The 19,609-nt window shown below is 36.6% G+C and overlaps 6 protein-coding genes across 8 annotated transcripts; 2 read left to right on the top strand and 4 right to left on the bottom strand.

Moving 5' to 3' along the window:
- The first annotated feature begins 72 nt into the window (after window positions 1-72).
- On the top strand, window positions 73-1,950 carry LOC124442356. 2 transcript variants are annotated; one of them, XM_046992856.1, is made up of 3 exons: window positions 73-374; window positions 811-996; window positions 1,073-1,950. In XM_046992856.1, the coding sequence occupies exons 1-3, from the start codon at window positions 134-136 to the stop codon at window positions 1,663-1,665; spliced, it is 1,020 nt and encodes a 339-aa protein (XP_046848812.1). In that variant the 5' UTR covers window positions 73-133; the 3' UTR covers window positions 1,666-1,950. The 2 variants fall into 2 exon arrangements, with proteins under 2 accessions (XP_046848812.1, XP_046848811.1); XM_046992855.1 differs by having other exon boundaries at window positions 1,067-1,950.
- LOC124442358 (receptor expression-enhancing protein 5-like) lies at window positions 1,582-3,494 on the bottom strand. Its single transcript, XM_046992857.1, has 2 exons — window positions 2,901-3,494; window positions 1,582-2,366 (listed from the first exon to the last, which is right to left on the bottom strand). Exons 1-2 carry the CDS (start codon window positions 3,286-3,288, stop codon window positions 2,071-2,073), a joined length of 684 nt encoding a protein of 227 aa, XP_046848813.1. The 5' UTR covers window positions 3,289-3,494; the 3' UTR covers window positions 1,582-2,070.
- Window positions 3,495-3,771: 277 nt separating this feature from the next.
- LOC124442359 (high mobility group B protein 6-like) lies at window positions 3,772-4,830 on the bottom strand. The gene is made up of 2 exons (XM_046992858.1): window positions 4,142-4,830; window positions 3,772-3,991 (listed from the first exon to the last, which is right to left on the bottom strand). The coding sequence occupies exons 1-2, from the start codon at window positions 4,790-4,792 to the stop codon at window positions 3,968-3,970; spliced, it is 675 nt and encodes a 224-aa protein (XP_046848814.1). The 5' UTR covers window positions 4,793-4,830; the 3' UTR covers window positions 3,772-3,967.
- Window positions 4,831-5,408: 578 nt separating this feature from the next.
- On the bottom strand, window positions 5,409-14,819 carry LOC124442997. Of its 2 annotated transcripts, XM_046993521.1 has the most exons (11): window positions 13,368-14,819; window positions 13,262-13,304; window positions 12,934-13,010; window positions 12,781-12,866; window positions 12,539-12,684; window positions 12,385-12,470; window positions 11,893-11,979; window positions 11,692-11,777; window positions 11,147-11,310; window positions 10,989-11,083; window positions 5,409-6,754 (listed from the first exon to the last, which is right to left on the bottom strand). In XM_046993521.1, exons 1-10 carry the CDS (start codon window positions 14,793-14,795, stop codon window positions 10,995-10,997), a joined length of 2,292 nt encoding a protein of 763 aa, XP_046849477.1. In that variant the 5' UTR covers window positions 14,796-14,819; the 3' UTR covers window positions 5,409-6,754; window positions 10,989-10,994. The 2 variants fall into 2 exon arrangements, with proteins under 2 accessions (XP_046849477.1, XP_046849478.1); XM_046993522.1 differs by lacking the exons at window positions 5,409-6,754; window positions 10,989-11,083; window positions 11,147-11,310 and adding an exon at window positions 11,464-11,589.
- Window positions 5,494-10,148, top strand: LOC124442998 (polyribonucleotide nucleotidyltransferase 1, mitochondrial-like). The gene is made up of 25 exons (XM_046993523.1): window positions 5,494-5,593; window positions 5,668-5,717; window positions 5,788-5,851; window positions 5,922-5,969; window positions 6,061-6,171; window positions 6,240-6,313; window positions 6,443-6,555; window positions 6,629-6,680; window positions 6,751-6,808; window positions 6,878-6,974; window positions 7,217-7,319; window positions 7,380-7,450; window positions 7,521-7,557; window positions 7,632-7,698; window positions 7,767-7,856; window positions 7,917-7,970; window positions 8,046-8,146; window positions 8,209-8,280; window positions 8,349-8,412; window positions 8,483-8,566; window positions 8,990-9,073; window positions 9,150-9,259; window positions 9,382-9,440; window positions 9,512-9,590; window positions 9,674-10,148. The coding sequence occupies exons 1-25, from the start codon at window positions 5,515-5,517 to the stop codon at window positions 9,875-9,877; spliced, it is 2,025 nt and encodes a 674-aa protein (XP_046849479.1). The 5' UTR covers window positions 5,494-5,514; the 3' UTR covers window positions 9,878-10,148.
- A 43-nt stretch (window positions 14,820-14,862) lies between the features above and the next one.
- LOC124443000 (zinc finger CCHC domain-containing protein 8-like) lies at window positions 14,863-18,156 on the bottom strand. The gene is made up of 2 exons (XM_046993525.1): window positions 17,107-18,156; window positions 14,863-16,520 (listed from the first exon to the last, which is right to left on the bottom strand). Exons 1-2 carry the CDS (start codon window positions 18,038-18,040, stop codon window positions 15,955-15,957), a joined length of 1,500 nt encoding a protein of 499 aa, XP_046849481.1. The 5' UTR covers window positions 18,041-18,156; the 3' UTR covers window positions 14,863-15,954.
- Between the last annotated feature and the right edge of the window lie 1,453 nt (window positions 18,157-19,609).

Below are 19,609 nucleotides of genomic sequence, written 5' to 3'. Positions count from 1 at the left end.
CGAACAAACGTGTGCACACCACGCTACAAAACCATGCGGTGTTTTTCAAAACATTGGAACGCCAAACATTTTCATTTACATAGTTACGAAACAATTAAAATTAAAAGTTGCGACAAAAAGCCAATTATATTTTATGATTTTTTTTTCAGTCGGAAAGATGGCATTTCGATTTTCAGACTGTATTTTTGTTTTCATGTTTATTTCGTGGTCTGCTACTTTGGTTTCATCGTTATGTGAAGACATAACAGGACGTTGGAGAAATCAACTCGCATCCGAAGTGATCATCTATCATTTACCAACGGGCGAAATACATGGCCGGTATTACACGACTGTTAGTTCAAAAAATACAGCTTTACCTAGTCATAAGATAGTTGGTTAGTAAAAAGTTTCTGTGAATATCGCCAGCGCATTAAGATGAGATAGTTTGAAATGTTGGTGGCTAGATTGTGTAACCCAACTGCAATGATGTAACCCAAAATAAATGGCAAAAATCAGTAGCATATAAAGACAACTTTTGGATTGACATAATGTCAAATGGCTAAGACATGGGGTCATGCTCCACTGGGAGAACTTTTAAATCTTAAGTCGCACATTCAATCTCAGTGGTAATTTCTGTGTTTCTAGAGTGATTAAGATCATATGTAGTCAGCTAGTTACCACTCCCTCTTAATTTGTGCTCAGATTTCTTCTTTTCACAAGTGCAATCCCTTTTGCCATTTTGGGGGCTAAGATACCATGCTAACACCAATTGAGATAAGTGCCTAAATTTTTATGTAATGTGTCCACATTCAGCTCAATTTCTACATATAGGTGCTTTACCATACAACAAACCTGGTTCCTCCTTTGCATTTTCTGTCAACTGGCAAAGTGGATCTTCAACCACAGTGTGGACTGGGCAATGTCTAGAGTGTAATGGTGAGGAATTGTTGGAAACATCATGGTTGTTAAGATCCAATGTTGATTCATGCATCGATTTATGGAAGTCAACACAAATTGGTGAGTATGAGTATGATGATTAATTAATATTAAATTAGTATTAAATAATTAATAATCTAATTGTGTATAGGAAAAGATGTCTTCAAGCGGATATCACATAAATTTGAAGTTCGTATAAATAATGATATCACACCATTGGCTAAACCTGCAATGCATGCTTGTGATCTTAATGGTGTATGGTACAATGACCTTGGTTCTGAAGTTATTCTTAATCAGACTTCCAATGGTGGCATAGTTGGTGAATATCGCACTGCAGTAGAACGTGAAAAGGGAGCAGCTGGTACTTCTCATTCTTTAGTATATGGTTTAAGTGCTTATGGAAACCCCAAAACAACATTTTCGCTGATGGTAGTTTGGCGAAATGGTGCATCTGTGACAGGCTGGATAGGCCAGTGTCATATATGTAATAACACTGTTGTTTTGGAGATGGGATGGTTACTGCGAAGTAAAGAAACATGTGCTAATCTTTGGAAGTCAACCCTATATGGTACAAACACCTTCACACGCCATGAACAAAAGGATGGTCCTAGAAAGTCAAAGGGTGTACAAACCCCAAATGGAAATGGTGAAGATCTACGAGCATTGTCATGTTTTACATCCTCTAATGTTTTATTAGTTCTGTCTTTTGTAGTCATGAATCTCTGTTTGCAGTACCAGGATATCTTTTAAGTAATAATCATTCATAAACATGTTTATATTCACATGATAAACTTTATCCAATCTGGAATGTTAAGATTAAGATTCATAAACAGGTATCCTATGAAAAAATTCACACAATAATCTTAATCTAGAAGATTGATGAAGACTGATTAAGACTCATAAACAGGTAACTTATGTAAACATTCACACGATAATTTTGAAGTAATCCGTAAAATTTAAAAACGACGATCATTTTGAAGTGTATAACGAAGTATATATGAAATATTTCGTCGAAGGAATAAATTTGAAAAATAAGTCCGCTTGATATTTATTGCGACTGATGTTGAAAAACAGATTTACATGAGCGCCATTTCTTGACTGCTATTATTTTCCCGCTGAAGAAAATGTTCACTTGCTGTCTCGTTTAATTTTTCTTCATTCTTGCTTCGTTGGTGGGTGCTGCGGCTTTTGTGTCAAGTGTTGCGTTACAGCAGAAAATGCTGATTCCACTTTGTCATTATGTTGATGAAACAAGGGCCGAATGATGTTGAAATACACGACATATGAACCGTTGGCACCAACAGTAGACATACACCAACAGAGGAGAAGAAACTTCAACATGTAATACATAGGAAGCCAAACAAGGAACATTTCCAAAACAATCTCCAAGATTGTGATTGTACTGTAAACAATCCAGTAGAAAAGCCAATGTTCTTGATCAAGGCCGTTCTCTAGAAAAAGATTCAGTACAAAGAATAGCAAATAAAAGAGATGACTGACCAATTCACACAATGTAAACGACAGACGTAACACGTTTAGGCTTGATAACGTTGGACGTTAACGACAGACAACGTAACGATGAGATTTGACAACGCTAGACAACGTTACACGTTAACACTAAAGTACTAAACAACGTAACACGATAAGGTTTAGGAAGGCTAGAAAACGGAACACAAGGTTTAGCAACCCTACACAACGGTTTATCTCATATGTATAACGTAACAGCATTGTAACATTTTTCATATCAGTCTTCTGCACTGAACAATCTTTGTTCACAATTTGATGCCACAACAGCAGAAACACAGGTATTTGTTTTAGAGCTCTCAACTTATTACTTTGTGTCTATGTCTGAGAAAACATGGCTAATGTAGTAGCCAATGATAGCATTGTTGCATTGATGCAGTTTTTGTGCTGGTAGACGTACAGTTTGTTCTTTGTGGAGTGTTACAGCTCTTTATATAGTCATATATAAATTAGAAACTGACCTGCAGCTTTGATTGACGCGTATATTGGATAGATCGTTCCCAGGACGTTACACATCACGCCTGCGCTACGTCCCATGCAGAGATAACAGACAGCGAAGAAAAATGCGCCAATGATTAAATAACGTCTGCTGATATGTGTAGCATTTTCAAACAAACGTAGGGTACGCGACAGGACATTGTCTTCACATTCGATCACGTCGTCGAGGCTGTGCACAATGTCTGTGATGATGCGAGTTGACTCACGACGTTGCGTTGAGAAAGTTTGACTCAAACCTGACAATGCAACCTTCCATATACTGGATTTTGATTGTGGGACGATACTAACTTCTTGAGATGTTTGTGACATCGTGGTTCGGATGGTACTAGGTTTTTCAGATATTTGCGACATCGTGGTTTTCTCGACACTCCCACCCAGCAGACACCGTTTCTGTGACGTAACAAGTCAATATGTGCATACGTCACAACTGTTTAATTAATGCATCCTAAACGAAAGCTGTTACATGAAGTTCTCCACTAATCGCTATCGTGGGCTCTTAATACTTTCCAAATCCAATATGGGCGATGAATCTTACAAACGGTGGCGAGATAGAAGGACAAATCCTTGTTCTGAAGAAGCCAAGGCTTCATTTAAATGCTTAGATGAAAACAATTACAATAGACGACTATGTGAGGTGTATTTTGAGGCTTATAGGGAGTGCAAAAAAGCTTGGAATGCAAGAAAAGCAGAAAGAAGACGGCAAGGTATTCATCCAGACGACCCATGATGATTGACGAAGAAATGACATGCAATCCAATGCAATGTGCAAGAGAAAATGGGCAATGATGAAGACTATTATTCAGTAGATGATGATTACCGAAAGATAACATTATATTAATCCATGTCTAATATATATTTCCTTTACAGTCTTGATACAAAAAAAAATAAAGTATAAAATGAACTCTCCTAACCAAAATCAAAAAACTTATCTTTGTCTTCAAATTCAAGATGGTTTCTGCCTATGAGTGTATATCATTTTTTGAAAAGTCAACATTGTACCTGGAAGTTTGAAAATTTGTCCTTTTATTAACTAGTGAGCATCTCTCCTCCATTGCTAAATAATAGAAGAAGATTCTGTCATACAACAAAATCAACAACAACTACAAAGATAATAGTTATAACTAAAGCATAGAACTATGACAACAAAGTCATAAGTTATACAACAGAATACAAAAAATAAGAACATTCATCAAACATAATCAACCTCAAACTTGGCTTTCCAATCCTTCATTTCCAGTTGATATTGTTGCCTTAATTGAAATGCTTCATCATTTAATTTCGTTTTTTTCCCTTCATCCAACTGCTGCCATCTCTTAGCACACTCTCTGATCCAATCTTTCATATCAACGTCTTCAGTACGAGGGAATTCGTTAACACAAGACTTTACAAACAAAATATAACCATTTCCTGGATGTTTTGGTTTCGGAATCTCTTTCTCAAACGCACGAAGATCTTGTTTACTTTCTGACTTAATACTTTTCAATAAACGTTTGTCTTCAGCACTCAGATTGACTTTATATTCTTGCATTTTTTGCCTATAATCGTTTAAGGCCTCTTCGTACTTCTCTTTGTAGGGTATTTTATCAAGCTCATCGAAATTACGCCATTCCTCGCTGATTCTCTTGGACATTTCCATAAGCGAGACATCGTGATAGTCTGGACTATCTCGCAACTCTTTCAGTCGTTCCGTGAGGAACAAGAGCCATGAACTTGGAGGTCGCTTAGGCTTTTCAGGGAGACTAAAAATAGCTTGAGTCTTTGCATTCCGTACTGCTAGACAAGTACAACGTTCGTGCAAGCCTTGCAGCAAAAGACTTCGACAGGTTCTCGCAGTAAAGAAACATAATGATGCCATATTACAAAACTCTTTCTCTCACTAAGTTTTCCGCCTACAAATAACCGCGTAGTTGGGGAAATGGAATATTCAAACTGCATAATCATTGGTTGAATGATTCAATTTTGACCAATGAGAAACAGCGTTTTCAGACATCTTTCTAAAACAACATGGCGGCCTGCCCTGTTCGAATTTTGAAGTGTCGTTTTCTACGATTGTTTTACAATAAAGAGCGAGCTGAATGTATTATAGGGAGCGAACGGCCTTTAGCATGTACACAGATTAATTCGGTGAGAAGACGTTTTAGGACAACAGTAGCAGCTGATGTCGACGGACGGTACGATGACATATTTACAAATTAAAATTGAAAGCTCGTTTCTATTTACGATTAACTGTATAAGAAATGACTACATAAATATCACTTTCATGATGTCTACAATAGGAAATTGATATTTGATAGTCAAACCTTGGCGCAATTAGCTGATGGTGCTGTGACCGTTAAGGTACACCTTAATAACGCAAGATTGTTATCAATGTCAAACGGCAATAATGCTAATTAGTGTATTTTTTTTTGTCAGTTTGGTAACTCCTCGCTTTTAGCGACAGTTGTTTCCTCGAAAAAAGTGTCAGAAAAGACTTCACGAACTTAAGGGTATTTATTTCATGACCAACTACTTTAACTCTTCCACAATATTGTTCTTTGCCACCTTTTGCAGGTAGATTATCAAGAGAAATCTTCTGCAATGGGTTTTATTCCAAGCAACTACAAAAGGAGAGACCTGGGTCCCAGCGAAAGAGAAATACTTATTGGCAGATTAATTGGTAGATTTTATGTCAGGACATCCACTTTACTAAATGACAATTATTAATCTCTTACAAATTACTTTATTCTGTAGACAGATCTGTAAGATCATTGTTTTCAAAAGATTATCATAATGAAACTCAGGTAGATCATGTCATTACCAGGTACGTTATTGATCCAGTCAGAAGCTGACTGCATTCATCCATTTCCATAGGTCATCTGCACCTTGCTTGCTGCAGATGGAATGAACATTCCTGATATTCTTGGGATCAATGCTGGTAACCATGGAAATAAAAGATATCATACCATATAAAAGATCATGTAATTGAAATCCTGATATTTCTCTAGTTTCAGCATCACTATGTGTTTCTGATGTGCCATGGAATGGACCTGTTGGTTCGTAAACATTACCAATCATATGTTTGTATTCATCTTGGCTTTGATTATTTTTAGTAAGGGTAAAGATCCTTTATACTCTTCTTTTAAGGTGCCGTGCGTATTGCAGACATTGATGATGAATTTGTCATTAACCCAACCAAAGAAGAGCTGCAGCAAAGTTCCCTTGATTTAGTTGTTACCAGTAGTGAACATAGAGTTGGTAAGGCTGTTGGATTGGAGTGATTATTTTCTCAAGAAAAATAAGCTGAAATTTGTGGAGTTTTGTAGTGATGTTAGAAGGTAGTGGTGTTGAAGTGCAAGACGACAGACTAATTGAAGCGATAACTAAAGCTCATTTAGAGGTTTGAAGGCGTACTTTTGTTTGCATTCTATAATACAGCAAAACAACCCAATCTTTTTTAGTTTGCTCTCCTCTACATCTTCAATATTATCTTATTATCTTTTATAAATCTTCTCAATCACAACTCTAGTGTCAGTCAATAATAAATGTTATCAAAGATCTTCAAAGTAAAGTTGGTAAAGAAAAGATGCATGTAGAAGCCCAACCCAACGACCCAGAGGCACTCACCCGGCGAGTCCAAGAGTTAGTTTTGTGCAGCAATTTTGGAATGAATATCACACATTTTTCCTCATCATAGTTCTTTAAATCTTTCAAGGCTATCTGAAGCGTCCATACGCAACATATTTCTTGATTCAAAGCTTACAAAGGTGGATAAGATAAGCTGAAAATGTTGTATGTAGACCATTTTCATTCATATCTACGTATCATCGTATTCAGCTCCCTAGAGATAAAGAGATCAAGACATTTCAAGAGACAGTTTGGAATAGATTAAAGGGTAACATTGAATTCCATACATTAAAATAAATCACAGACTTGCTTGATGTTGATTATTTTATACACACAGAGGAATTTCCTGAGACAGAAGTTCAAGTTTTTACGAGAGTTTTCAACAAACTAGTAAAAGATGTTTTTCGTGATAATATCTTAAAAGACATGGGAAGGTAATCAAAGTCTTCTCAACGTGCATTTTATAGGGACAAGTGAGTGCCTCAATAATTTGAAAAAGACAGTTCACTTGAGAAGCTAATGAACGTCGCAAATCATAAAATGAAACACTGCCGCACTCTATATATTACACAATGAATAATTTCATTCGAAACAAGCTTAATACGTCAGGATTACGGGTTTACTTTATAAATCGTACAGCTAAAAGCATCCAGCTTCAGATGATTATCTCTTACAGATGTGACGGCAGATCTTTCGACGAATTGCGTTCAATATCATGTGATGTTGACCTATTTAAACCACTTCATGGCTCCGCCGTCTTTAAACGTGGAGAGACTCAGGTAAGGATTGTGTACAACGCATGCAATAACGTACTTATTACGTTCACCCATCAACTCTAGGTGTTTTGTACAGTAACATTTGACGCCGCTGGTGCTATGATTCAATCAAACAGACGTCGTTCAGCGTTTGGGTAAGAGACTTTCGTACATTATTGTATGTTGTGCACATGAACAGCAAAAAACTCGTCATTTAATATTCAGAGACGAAATAACAAAGAACTTCTTCCTGCATTATGAGGTAGAGTAAGAAAAAAAAGGATGGCAGGTACGTTTCACATGAAATCCAGAAATAATTAATTCTCTTTTCAACAGTTTCCACCGTTCTGTAACAACGAGATTGGTATAACCAAAACAAATTCACGTCGAGAGATTGGACATGGTTTGAGTTTGTTATAATCACAACGTTGTTATATTAGATTCCTTACAAAAAAAAACATGGATATTTAGGTTCCCTTGCAGAGAAATCTCTCGCTGCTATTGTTCCACGCGGTTTTCCTTTCACCATACGTCTGACGTCACAAGTCATGATGTCCAATGGTATGAAACTTTCACAATAACCACCTTAATTAAAGTGCGCTAATTACTGTGTACGTACAGGATCATCTTCCATGGCGTCGGTATGTGGAGGGAGTCTGGCACTAATGGACGCAGGTGCATCCAAAATTCAATGATTTGCAAGAACCTGAACAATCCTCTTTCAAGCGTTTTTTAACACGAACATTGCAGGTGTGCCAATAAGTAGACCCGTGGCTGGCGTAGCTTGTGGACTGGTGACTAAATCCACCAATGACGACATTGAAGATTATAAGTTGTTAACGGATATTTCTGTGAGTGCAAACATGATGGCAAACGATCTTTATTGTTTGGATGTAAAGAGGTTATATTATAGGGAATAGAAGATTATCTCGGGGACATGGATTTCAAAATAGCGGGCACCAAGAATGGGATCACCGCTCTACAGGTTTGTGAAAGTGTGAGAAATCGTGAGAGTTACACAACATATAGACATAGACATATGCAATATTGTAGGCGGACTTCAAGATTCCTGGATTGCCACTAAATATAATAGAGGAAGTAATTCACAAGACCACAGGTTCTGATATGTTGTGTTTGCTTCGGTGATGAGAATTTTCCATTGTATAAACCAGATGTATCTAATTCAGGCGACAGATTGAAAATATTGGACATTATGAATTCAGTGATTGCAGAAGCGAGGACAGAACGTAAAGAAAATGGTCCCGTTACTGGTAGGTATCCATGATTTCTAGCTGGAAATTGTCTTTGAAACCTCTGAAGTATCCGTGAAACCTCTGACGTATTTGTATAACCTCAGAAGTATCTGTGAAACCTCAGAAGTATCCGTGATAACCTCTGACTATCTGTGAACGCTCAGAAGTATCTGTGAAACCTCTGAAGTATCTGTGATACCTCTGAAGTATCCGTGAAACCTCTGACGTATTTGTATAACCTCAGAAGTATCTGTGATAACCTCAGAAGTATCTGTGATAACCTCTGACTATCTGTGAAACCTCTGAAGTATCTGTGAAACCTCAGAAGTATCTGTGAAACCTCAGAAGTATCTGTGATAACCTCTGACTATAATAGAAGTATATAAGAAACCACTGGACGAACTTGGCGAAATATACACATCTAATTATTATTAATTGCAGATGTTGTCGATGTCTCTTTGAAAAAACGGTCTCAGTTTCTTGGTCCTGGAGGAATTAACATTAGACAATTAGAAAATTCTACAGGTAATGAATTAGATCTCAACATGTGGAAATCTTCAGAGTTCTTACAGATGATTTCATAACTTGTTAACTTATCAAGGAGTTTCATTGAGCTTCCTGGAAGAAGAAAAATGGTCAATATTTGCACCTTCTCCATCGGCAATGAAGGAAGCAAGAACTTACATCGACCAACTTTTACAAGACAAACCAGTAAGAACTTTCATCTGTCGTTATGAATTTCAACTATTCTTTCATATTTCCTCACCATAACCAATGATCTTAACGCTGTGTCCAAAAAAACACAATGATAGATGTCATTTACTTGTTCCTAGGACCCCGAGTCTTTGTTAGAATATGGAGCGATCTACGATGGAAAAATTCTTGAGCTGAAGTAAGTTTTTTCACTAAACTGATGACCAAGTATCACAAAGAATAATGAAAATGTTTCCTTGGTAACGTTAGACCGTACGGTGTGATGGTGGAATTACTGCCTGGAGCACCTCCTGCATTGTTACATAATGCTCAATTAGATCACAGAAAGGTAAGTATATTTCGTAACATCCTGTAAGTATCACTTTCTGTTTATAATAAATCATTTTTAACACGCTGAAAACTTCCCTTAAGATATTCAGTCATGAGGTTCTTGGTCTAAAAGTTAATCAGCCAATCAGAGTGAAGTATTTCGGACGTGACCCCGCCACAGGACGCATGCGTATATCACGAAAGGCTCTACTACCAGCTCCACGGCGACAGGAATACGAGAGAGAACTGGCAACAAGTTATGACAAGTCAGTCATAGATTCTGTTCGCAAGACTTTGGATTCGTAGCGGTATTAAGAATGACATAGAAACATAACACAATCAGATGGTAAACGGTCAAGATTCTGACAGAAACAAAAGAAAGGTGTAAAGGTCTAACATTAAGTAAGTTGATCACGGGCATAATCGAGGATTCGACACTTAAAATTAAAAAAATCTAAAAATCGTCTTTAACGATAACGCAGTATTAAAAAATACATTCACGTCCAGAATCTTCTTTGAAGCTACTGCATTACTGCGCGTAATTAAATATGCTGTTTACCATTAGGTGTATCATAAAGCATTCCTTTTAATTTTTACTTTTTGTTACATATGTTTGAGAGACTCGGTGAATTGTTTCAAGACGAATAATTTAACATTTGCCATTATGCAAATGTTTATGTAACGTGAAGTTACTCGGAGCGTTCTAATCACAACCTTGCTTTGTGATCAAAACATGGCGTTTGCGAAATAGTCCAATCACAATTTCCATGATGATCAGTTCGCAACGCGGCGTTATATGGAATAGTCGCATCACAAGCTTGCCTTTCGATCAATAAGTAACGCGGCGTTATATGGAATAGTCGAATAACAAGCTTGCCTGTTGATCAATATGTAACGTAATGTTGTGTGGAACGGTCCAATCACAAGCTTGCCTGTTGATCAATATGTAACGTAATGTTGTATGGAACGGTCCAATCACAAGCTTGCCTGTTGATCAATATGTAACGTAATGTTGTATGGAACGGTCCAATCACAAGCTTGCCTGTTGATCAATATGTAACGTAATGCTGTGTGGAACGGTCCAATCACAAGCTTGCTTGTTGATCAATCTTTAACGTAATGTTATGTGGAACGGTCTAATCACAAGCTTGCCTGTTGACAAAAATGAACAAAACGAAGCTTCAAAAGCTTCATTACCGTTAAAAAATATACACGTTTGTCACAACAAAGATCGCAATTTGTGTGTTGAACACAGTGAGAAACATTGCTCGTATGAACGGAAAATGTCAGCGGTCTATTTGGAAATAAAAACCGAGCAGTCTAAACGGAAGAATGTGATTGGACTGTTCAACATCATCCAACGTTATGTCAGAAGCAGCCGGTCAACGTTTCTTGGGTAAACATTAATTAATCCTACCTTGTGCTACTCTTCATCATTATCAGAACCATCGCCTGAATTCCACTCTATCTCATCAATGTTCTCTAGATCGAGTAAATCTTGTAGCGCCACAGCTGCAACAAATAACTCATGTTAATGGATTTAATAAGTAGAGTAACCCGCTAAAAAGAACACACCTTCAAGATCTGGTATCTCAAGTTCAGAGTTGTTGAATAACATCATTGCATTGTAAATTAAGCATTTGAATTTATGCTCCACGTGGAGTTTATGATCAGGAGCGTAACTTGCATGGGAACATAATACAACGAGAATGCTTAGACCCAGACGAAAAACACGAAGGCTAAAGGGGAGAGCATTGAAAATATGGTAAATAAATGGCAGATATCACTTATCTACGCAAGCAAAGGTTTTTAAGGGTAGGGAATCTTTCATAAAACGGTGCTCAAACACTTTATTACTTAATGAAAACAATTTTTAATTGTACAAATGAAGACTATAGTCTTGGAAATATTATTGAGTGGCGATGTTCCATTTGCCTGCGCCACTGATAGCAAAGTATTGCTTCATTCTGTGAGTATGGCATTCTTTATTCCAAGTATCCCAATAATATTGCGCTATCCTATGATATAAAGTAGTCCTATAGTTATCCTATGATATAAAGTAGTCCTATAGTTATCCTATGATATAAAGTAGTCCTATAGTTATCCTATGATATCCTTACCGATCATGATTGGCAAGTTGTTCCCCATCCATATCTAGAAGATAATTAACTTCATCATATAGTATGAGAACGAGACAACGTATGATCTGAAACAGAAAACACACGTGACATACAGTGTAACTTGAATCTAAATCTGTAATCTTTAATCGTCACATACTGTAACCTTGAATCAAAATCGTCAATTGAGCAAATGATACAAACCTCAAAACTGCACTGACAGTCAGAATCCAGAAGAAACTCCATTGCATCCTCTTGGCTGAATGCATAATGGTTGAGAAGCTCAATGAACTATTGTGTGGAAATTACAACGAATCGTTGTTAGTTTTAAGTAGTCACGCTAGCATTTATACAAACTTTATAAACTGTTTTGCCTTCGTTAGTTAGCTGAATTCGTTAGTTATTTGTCTTCGTTAGATGGTTGCCTTCGTTAGTTAATTGCCTTCGTTAGTCAGCTGACTTTGTTAGTTAGTTGCCTTAGTTAGTTGCCTTAGTTAATTGCCTTCGTTAGTCAGCTGACTTTGTTAGTTAGTTGCCTTAGTTAATTGCCTTCGTTAGTTAATTGCCTTCGTTAGTCAGATGACTTTGTTAGTTAGTTGCCTTAGTTAGTTGCCTTCGTTAGTTAATTGCTATCGTTATATGGGTCCTAAACATGAAAAGCACGAATTTCAGCCTGAAAAAGCGAGCCCTTAATACCTGTAAAATAAACGTTTGTCGTTGTTCGTTGTCTTCAGGCTCCTCTTCACAAGCACATTGATAAATCTTTAGGAGAATACAATCATCTATGACGGGAAAATTATTAATGTGGAAAAATTTCCAAGAATAAAATTACCCATTTCAACATCGTCACCTGTTCCCGAGCACAACATGCAACGGATGTTCTTGCAAGGTAGCAAATTAGTTAGTAGCATCGTTATCCGTGACATTTTCGGGATATTACAGTTGTTCTTTGTAACATGTTGCATAAGAGATCCATAATGAATGTAGGAGAACAAGCTGATAAAGGAAAACAGGCATACCTGTAACATAGCTCTGTTACAACGAAACAACCAATCAAAAAAGAATTGCAAATTGTAATAATAGTGATATTACCGTTCCAGATGGAGTTGATCACATGTTGTTGTCATAGCAACTAGAACATCTAGTGTCCCAAAGCAAATGATCTGGGTTGCATCATCCTGAAAATAACATGAAATGACATCATACAGTGTCAATTCATCCAACTTATTTAAACTACATACGTACCATAAATAGAGTGAGTAAATGATTCATATTCTGTAGAAGAAGGGATTGGAATGATTTCAGTTTATTGGCATCAAAATCTGAAAAAACAGATCAGATGCAAAAACATTGAAATCAATCAAGTTTAGAACAAATTTAATTATTACAATGTTTAATCACAGTAAAAACAATAAAGTCTAAAGAAAGAAATAATGCTAATCTAAAATTTACATAGAACAAATTGACTTGAGGGGGGGGTATATGCCACTGAAATCAAGAAAAAGGAACAAAAATACTAAAATCATCATATCTTCATTCCAAAGATATTTTGTTTTCATCAAAGAAGTCTTACCTGTATTGCAAGTCACTATGTTGCATGTCTGTACAGGATCCTCCTGTATCAAAAATCAATAAAATTTATGAAAGGTTTTTGAACACAATTGAACAAGAAATTATACCTTAGTGACTTCCTTAGAATCATATGTGATTATCAAGTCATCTTGTTTGAAAAGTTCTGGTTTTGTTCGATCCAATACCCAATGCACAACAGATGATACAGAGTGAAAAAGAACCTTCAGCACTTTTAGAGTAAGAACAAGCATTTCTTCATCATCATGGCATGTGGTATCAGTAAAATTTTGCTTGCTCGTTGATGATTTATCAAACTTTTTGTGGTGTTTGTGGCTATCAGCTGATCTCTGTCTTGAGTAAATAAATGAAGTAAGGTAAAGTTCTAAAACCACCAAGATATTAATGAAACCAATATTGCTGTCTGGATTGTTATTTAAAACAAGCAACAAAGACAAGCCATGTGAGACAAGATCAAACTTTCCAGATTCATAATAAAGCTCCTTGTCTCTTTCTTGAGATTTACTTGTCTGTGTTTGTCTCATAGAAAACTGTGAAAGTTCTGTTGTAACATCAACACAATGTGAATCTAATACTTCATCAAGATATTTCATAGGATGTTTCAACAATGTCAACAAACTAAACACCTCAAAACCATTGTTGTAGCAATTGTCTGTCCATTGGGCAAGGAGTTTCTTAACAAGATAAACTTGTTTATCAAACTGCTTATAAATTTTACTAGCCCTATTTTCAACCCACAAATCTTTTGAACAATTAAAATTTTCCTCCTCTTTAACCATATTCCTAGACTTATTAAGTCTGCCTTTTCCTCTGACTGATATCTCTGAATTTAAGACATCCAAAAACTTAGATGTCACATCAGACTTCTCAAGTTTTGGTACTTTATCGATGGACATTGCACAATTGGTCTTTTGAGAACCAACAAAAGAATCAATGGCATCAAATCCAGAACTCAAACTATTTGCTTTGCGTTTCAAAGAGCCTCTTGACTGTCTCTGAGATGCGGAGAAAGAATCATGAGTGCTAAATATTTTTTGATTTTTGTTTTGAGTCTCTAACTTCATGAGTTCATGTTTTTGGAAAGAAAGTTGGGTTTTTAAAGCCTTAATTTCTTGCATCAACTGACCATCTCGTTGGGATTTTTCCTCTTCGTACTTTAATCTCATGTTGCAAATGATGTTGTCTTTATCTCTTACTTCTCGTTGACGAGTTTCTAATTTCTGACGGATAAGGGCCAACTGTCCATCTTTCAAACGCGCATTTCTTTCAAGCTCCTCTATTTTAATGTTCAAGACATGCAAGCGATTTTCAACATTCGTAATTTGCGAAGCATCATTCATTAAATCGTTTGAATCCCATTGGTTTACTGTCAGACCATAAGTTGGTTCTGGACACATGGCAGCTCCATCAGACTTACATGTCACTTTTCTCCATGCATCCATCTCCAAACGTTGTAAATCTTCAGCCGTCATTGAGTCGGTGATATCGTCATCGTCAAAACCCAAAAAATCTTCCATTCTAAACAGAAGTGATGATATAAAGATTTTGTTGAATTTGGGACAAAAAATTGACTACAAAAGAAACGGATCGTCGTGTTGTATTTTTATTTATATTTTATACTTATTAATCATTTCAATTTGCATGTAATGTACATCCATAATATAACTATTTATATAGTTCAGTGGCCATCTGTATGTATTTTAGTTCAATGAATGTACCTCAAGGAGAGGGAATCGGTCGGATGGGATCAAAGTTAGGATGGATGGAACCAGTATAGAAGGATTATTTGTTTAGTTATGTACACAACCTAGATAAACAATATTTGTTTTTATCATTTTGGTGTCTTGCTCATTGCACTATTTCACTGTTTGTTTAAATTAAGGCGGAAAACCAACAAAATTTTTGGCGAGAACTTTGTTCCAGTCACCACCATATAAACATCACATAATGCCATCTTCAAAGGATTTTTTGTGTGATGGTAAGACAATATTATCAACAACAGTGACAATGCGGGGGTAAACATGACATAGAAATAATGATTTTGAAATTTTTGTAAGTGTGACATAACTCAAATCTAACACTTTTTACCAAAAAGAAGACGAACAGACTGGTTAGAGGATGGTCTGAAACATGAACTACTCTGTTCAATCACAATGACGTGATGTTCTTGAGTTGATAGTAAGTCGTTGCCATGTTTATTTCATTAAAACTCTTGAATATATCAAGGAATCCTTTAACAATCATCTCCACCAACAAATTCAACCATTTCATTTGTACAAGCACCATAATCTCCACCTCACAAGCACGATTACCAAATATTCCTTTAGGCCCCGTCGGCACCAACACAAACTGCTAGTGCTTCGATAGTTTCCATTCAGAAGTAAAATCATTTTTATGATTCAGTTTTCCAGCTTTCTTATCGAACAAGGGGATCGTGCAACCTTATTTCTACTATACGAACCGTCATTCGCATTGTTTTTGTTTGCGCACGATATGCTTCCTCTGTCTTTTACTTATATATGTGAAAGATGTGAAAAAAGCACTCATTAAAAAGAATTTATGATTGAAATATGTTTACTTAAAAATTAGCAATTGCAACTGAAAGCATTTCAACGTGAGTTTTGGTTCAATGGCAATTGTAATAATAAAAATTAGATGTTATTCACATGCGTGTGTTTACAAGGATTTCCTTTTGTTGTCACGCGACGAAAGGATCGTCTTCAATTTATCAAATCTTCCCGTCCTGACTTGTAAATTTCCAAAAACAGGATCGAGCCATCGACTTCTGTCGTCCATTGATATATGATTGAGTTGTCCAGGAAGAATTTTTGATATCTTATGTAAAGGTAGAGGCATCAATGGAAAAGGAGGAGGATTTAGGATTTCTTTATCTTTCTTCATTTGTGGGGCAAGTGGTTCACCCAACCACCATGACAACGACAATGTATTGTTTAATCCATTAGGGTTATCAAGTATCTCGCCATCTTCAACTTCCTCCAACTTCATTTTATGACACTCTATAAAGCTTGATGTTCCAGGAGGTGCATCATCATCCTCATCCTCATCTATCTCCATTCTGGAAGCCATCTTCATCTTTTTATGAGATTGGTCAGACATGCCATCATCTGATGAAATTCTTCGTTTACTATTCTCTTGTCGCAAGTTTTCTTTTTTGTCAACAACAATCTGATCACGTGGTGATGCTGCAGGTAAATGCACCTCATGAGCAAGGTCCCTGCATCCTGTAACATTTTGTACAAAAATAGAGGCTTGTTTACTTCCATCAAGGTTTAACAAAAATTTAATACTGGCTACTAATTCATTGACCAACGTTGTGTTACTGGAAGATTATTGGATTATTAAAATAGACAGAGGTGAAATGGGATAAAGCTACCCTAAGACACAATATCCTATTTTTGGTAATATCTTAACTCTTAATTATTATTAATAACAACAGAACCATAGAGTGATTGTCACACATGGGACAAGGAAATTACCCTGTAGTGTACAAAATAAGCATGTATGCATAAAATACATTCCTAATAAGGCTTCATAATCTTTAAACTAGCATTTATACAAAGAAAGCCCTTGAGAAGTCTAGTCATCAGCCATTACCTCACACAAAAGAAAACCTTTAACTCATATTTAATCCATACCCAAGGAAAACCCTTGACAGCAAATCATCAATAGTCATAAGTGGTGACAAAGCCATCACTTCACACAAAAGAAAACCTTTAACTCATATTTAATCCATACCCAAGGAAAACCCTTGACAGCAAATCATCAGTAGTCATAAGTGGTGACAAAAGTGAACTACAAAATTAGTACCTTTTGGTATTGGCACATTAAAACCAGGAAATTGAACCATTCCCTTGACATTTTCCAGGCCTTCCTTTCCTTTTTCCTCCTTTCCCTCTTTTCCATACATCACGATACCAGAGTTCCCAGGCAACCAGCCTGGGGGGTAGCCAAGCATTCGCATACGATAAATAAAAGGAGGGAGATCTTCGTCAGCCATGCTTAATGCATCACGTAAAGTCTGACTGATTGTTCCTGGTTTCAAATGAGAATATTTATCATTTTCTGTTGATTCTTCATGATAACGAGAATCGCTATTGTATGGTTTGTTGTTTTCAAACTCTCTTCGTCTCATACTGATGCGAGCTAAGTCCCTTCTTTTATTGCAGTCCTTCAATTGATGATCTCCATCGCAATTGAAACAAGTTCTCTTCCACTTCTGCTTTATTTTTCCACCAATATTAGCAGGTAATGTATTAAAATATACTGGTTCATATGATGGGATGGAAACTTTATCAATGCTGGATTGTGACGTATCAACACAATACGAACTAAAATATTGTACATATCCTGTTGGTGTATGAGTTGTATTGTCATTTGATGTGATTCCCAGAGCTGCTGCAACATCATGCTTTAATGTGGTGTTATTTTCAAGGTTGGTTATTTCATCATGTTTCTCTGAATTTGGAGATTTTTTGGCAAGATGGATAATCATGTCTTCAAATTCCTTTTGCCTTGCTAAAGAACATTTATGGTAAACTACACAAGCAAATGGTTCATCTTCACCTTTACTAAACATCGTTCTCAGTAAGAACTTCTTCAAAAACATATTTTCTTCCCTTAGAGAGTCCAATTCGTCAGTATCCCTTTCACTTTTTGACCTTGACAACTCATCTTTAGCCTCAACATCCACCGATTCAAATGCACAAAATAATTTCTCTTCATCATATACTTGCTCTTCCATTTTCTACTGACATTATATATTCTTTAAATATGTTAAAAATTCTAAAAAATAATGTTTTTGTACAATTAAAAACAAGCATGTCTTATCCTCATGTCCGCCATGTTAACTCGAAGTGCAGTGGTAGCGCCTGGTTTCAGCGCATGCTCGGGGCCAAACGCCAATCACTGTATAAAACATGTGAAAACATGGTACAAACCAAACTCTTGGTATAAACTGAGGCCAAACTTACCAAAAGAGGTTAAATTGCCAAACTACTAGCTATGCAAGAAAGCGTGCAGGGACCATAAGAGCGATTTTATGGAAATATTTTCGAGACGATCGAAACGAACGAGGCGACCAAAGCGATTACAATCTTCTGGATAGAACTCTGCTCTGTCCAGACGATTGAAACGAATGCTTGCCATATCGTCCATGCACGCTTTCAGACGTCAGACGATCGAAACAATTATATGGAAAGGGCTTAAGACAGCAGCAAAAAGCTTGGAACTAGAATAAAAATCTTTAAATTTATGTATATATAAATAAAGTAAATACTTTATATAGTAGATATCAACTAGCAGTGGAAGCTAAGTGCGATATTGGTCCAATTATGGACCAATTAGCTCGCTCAGTCACAAATTTTCAGATAAATCATCTGCGTATGCGCAGTCTGCTTAGGCAGTCGACTTGACCAGATGCCCAAGTTCATGGTCATGGCAACGACCAACTGCATCTACTAGCACCGATTTTGAAGTAAATAGCAAGCTTAGTAACAATTTCATTGAGAAATCGTCTGCGCATGCGCTTGAGCTTACGCAGTCCCTCTATTAATTGTTCATAATCATGGCAACGAGTAACTATATGTACTTGCACTACATTTGTAGCAATTAACTCAATTAGTCTCAAATTATCAAAGAAATCAATTGGGCATGCGCAGTAGTGACATTGATTATACCACAATTTTCGTAAGCCTTTGAATTTTGGTATATAAATATAAAGCCAATACTAGGTATAGTAGATGTCAACTAGCAGTGGAAGCTGGGTGCGATATATATGCAGTGGCTTAGGAGCCCACACTTCGGTGGCGACCGCACTCTCCCTGCGTACCCCGAGCAAAGCCTATCGCAGGTGATCTCGGGGTCTGATGGGCAGAAGCTTGCTATTGCATCTCCCAAGTAGGATAGCGTGGAGGAGCCGAAATCTCCTACCGAAACGTTAACATGCGGCGTCACTAGAGTGCCTTACGTATCAGAAGGTATCGGGAAGCATGGACCGAAAAAGGGGTTTTTTGCTTTCGAATTTTATCTTTTTGTTTATTTTTTTCTCATAAAATAAAGCAAGCAATGTTTTTATTAACTTCTTATGACACTGCGCCCTTTTCTATAATATAAGACGACCTTCAACATGCTTTATTCAATTTTTATTGGTTTATATCTTTCTGATTTAACTCTCTCATTTGCTGTTTCTCATGCATCACGAGCAAACCATCGAAGTGCTTCATGGCAAACAAGGATTATCTGGTTCCCTTTAATTAACATACGACGCTATAGTGCTAAACTATCTCGAGGTATCCGGTTGCATGGACCGAAA

This window comes from Xenia sp. Carnegie-2017, unplaced genomic scaffold (genome assembly GCF_021976095.1).
Source record: "Xenia sp. Carnegie-2017 unplaced genomic scaffold, XeniaSp_v1 HiC_scaffold_20, whole genome shotgun sequence".
Classification (NCBI taxonomy): domain Eukaryota; kingdom Metazoa; phylum Cnidaria; class Anthozoa; order Malacalcyonacea; family Xeniidae; genus Xenia; species Xenia sp. Carnegie-2017.
This window is presented reverse-complemented; position numbering and strand designations above follow the sequence as displayed.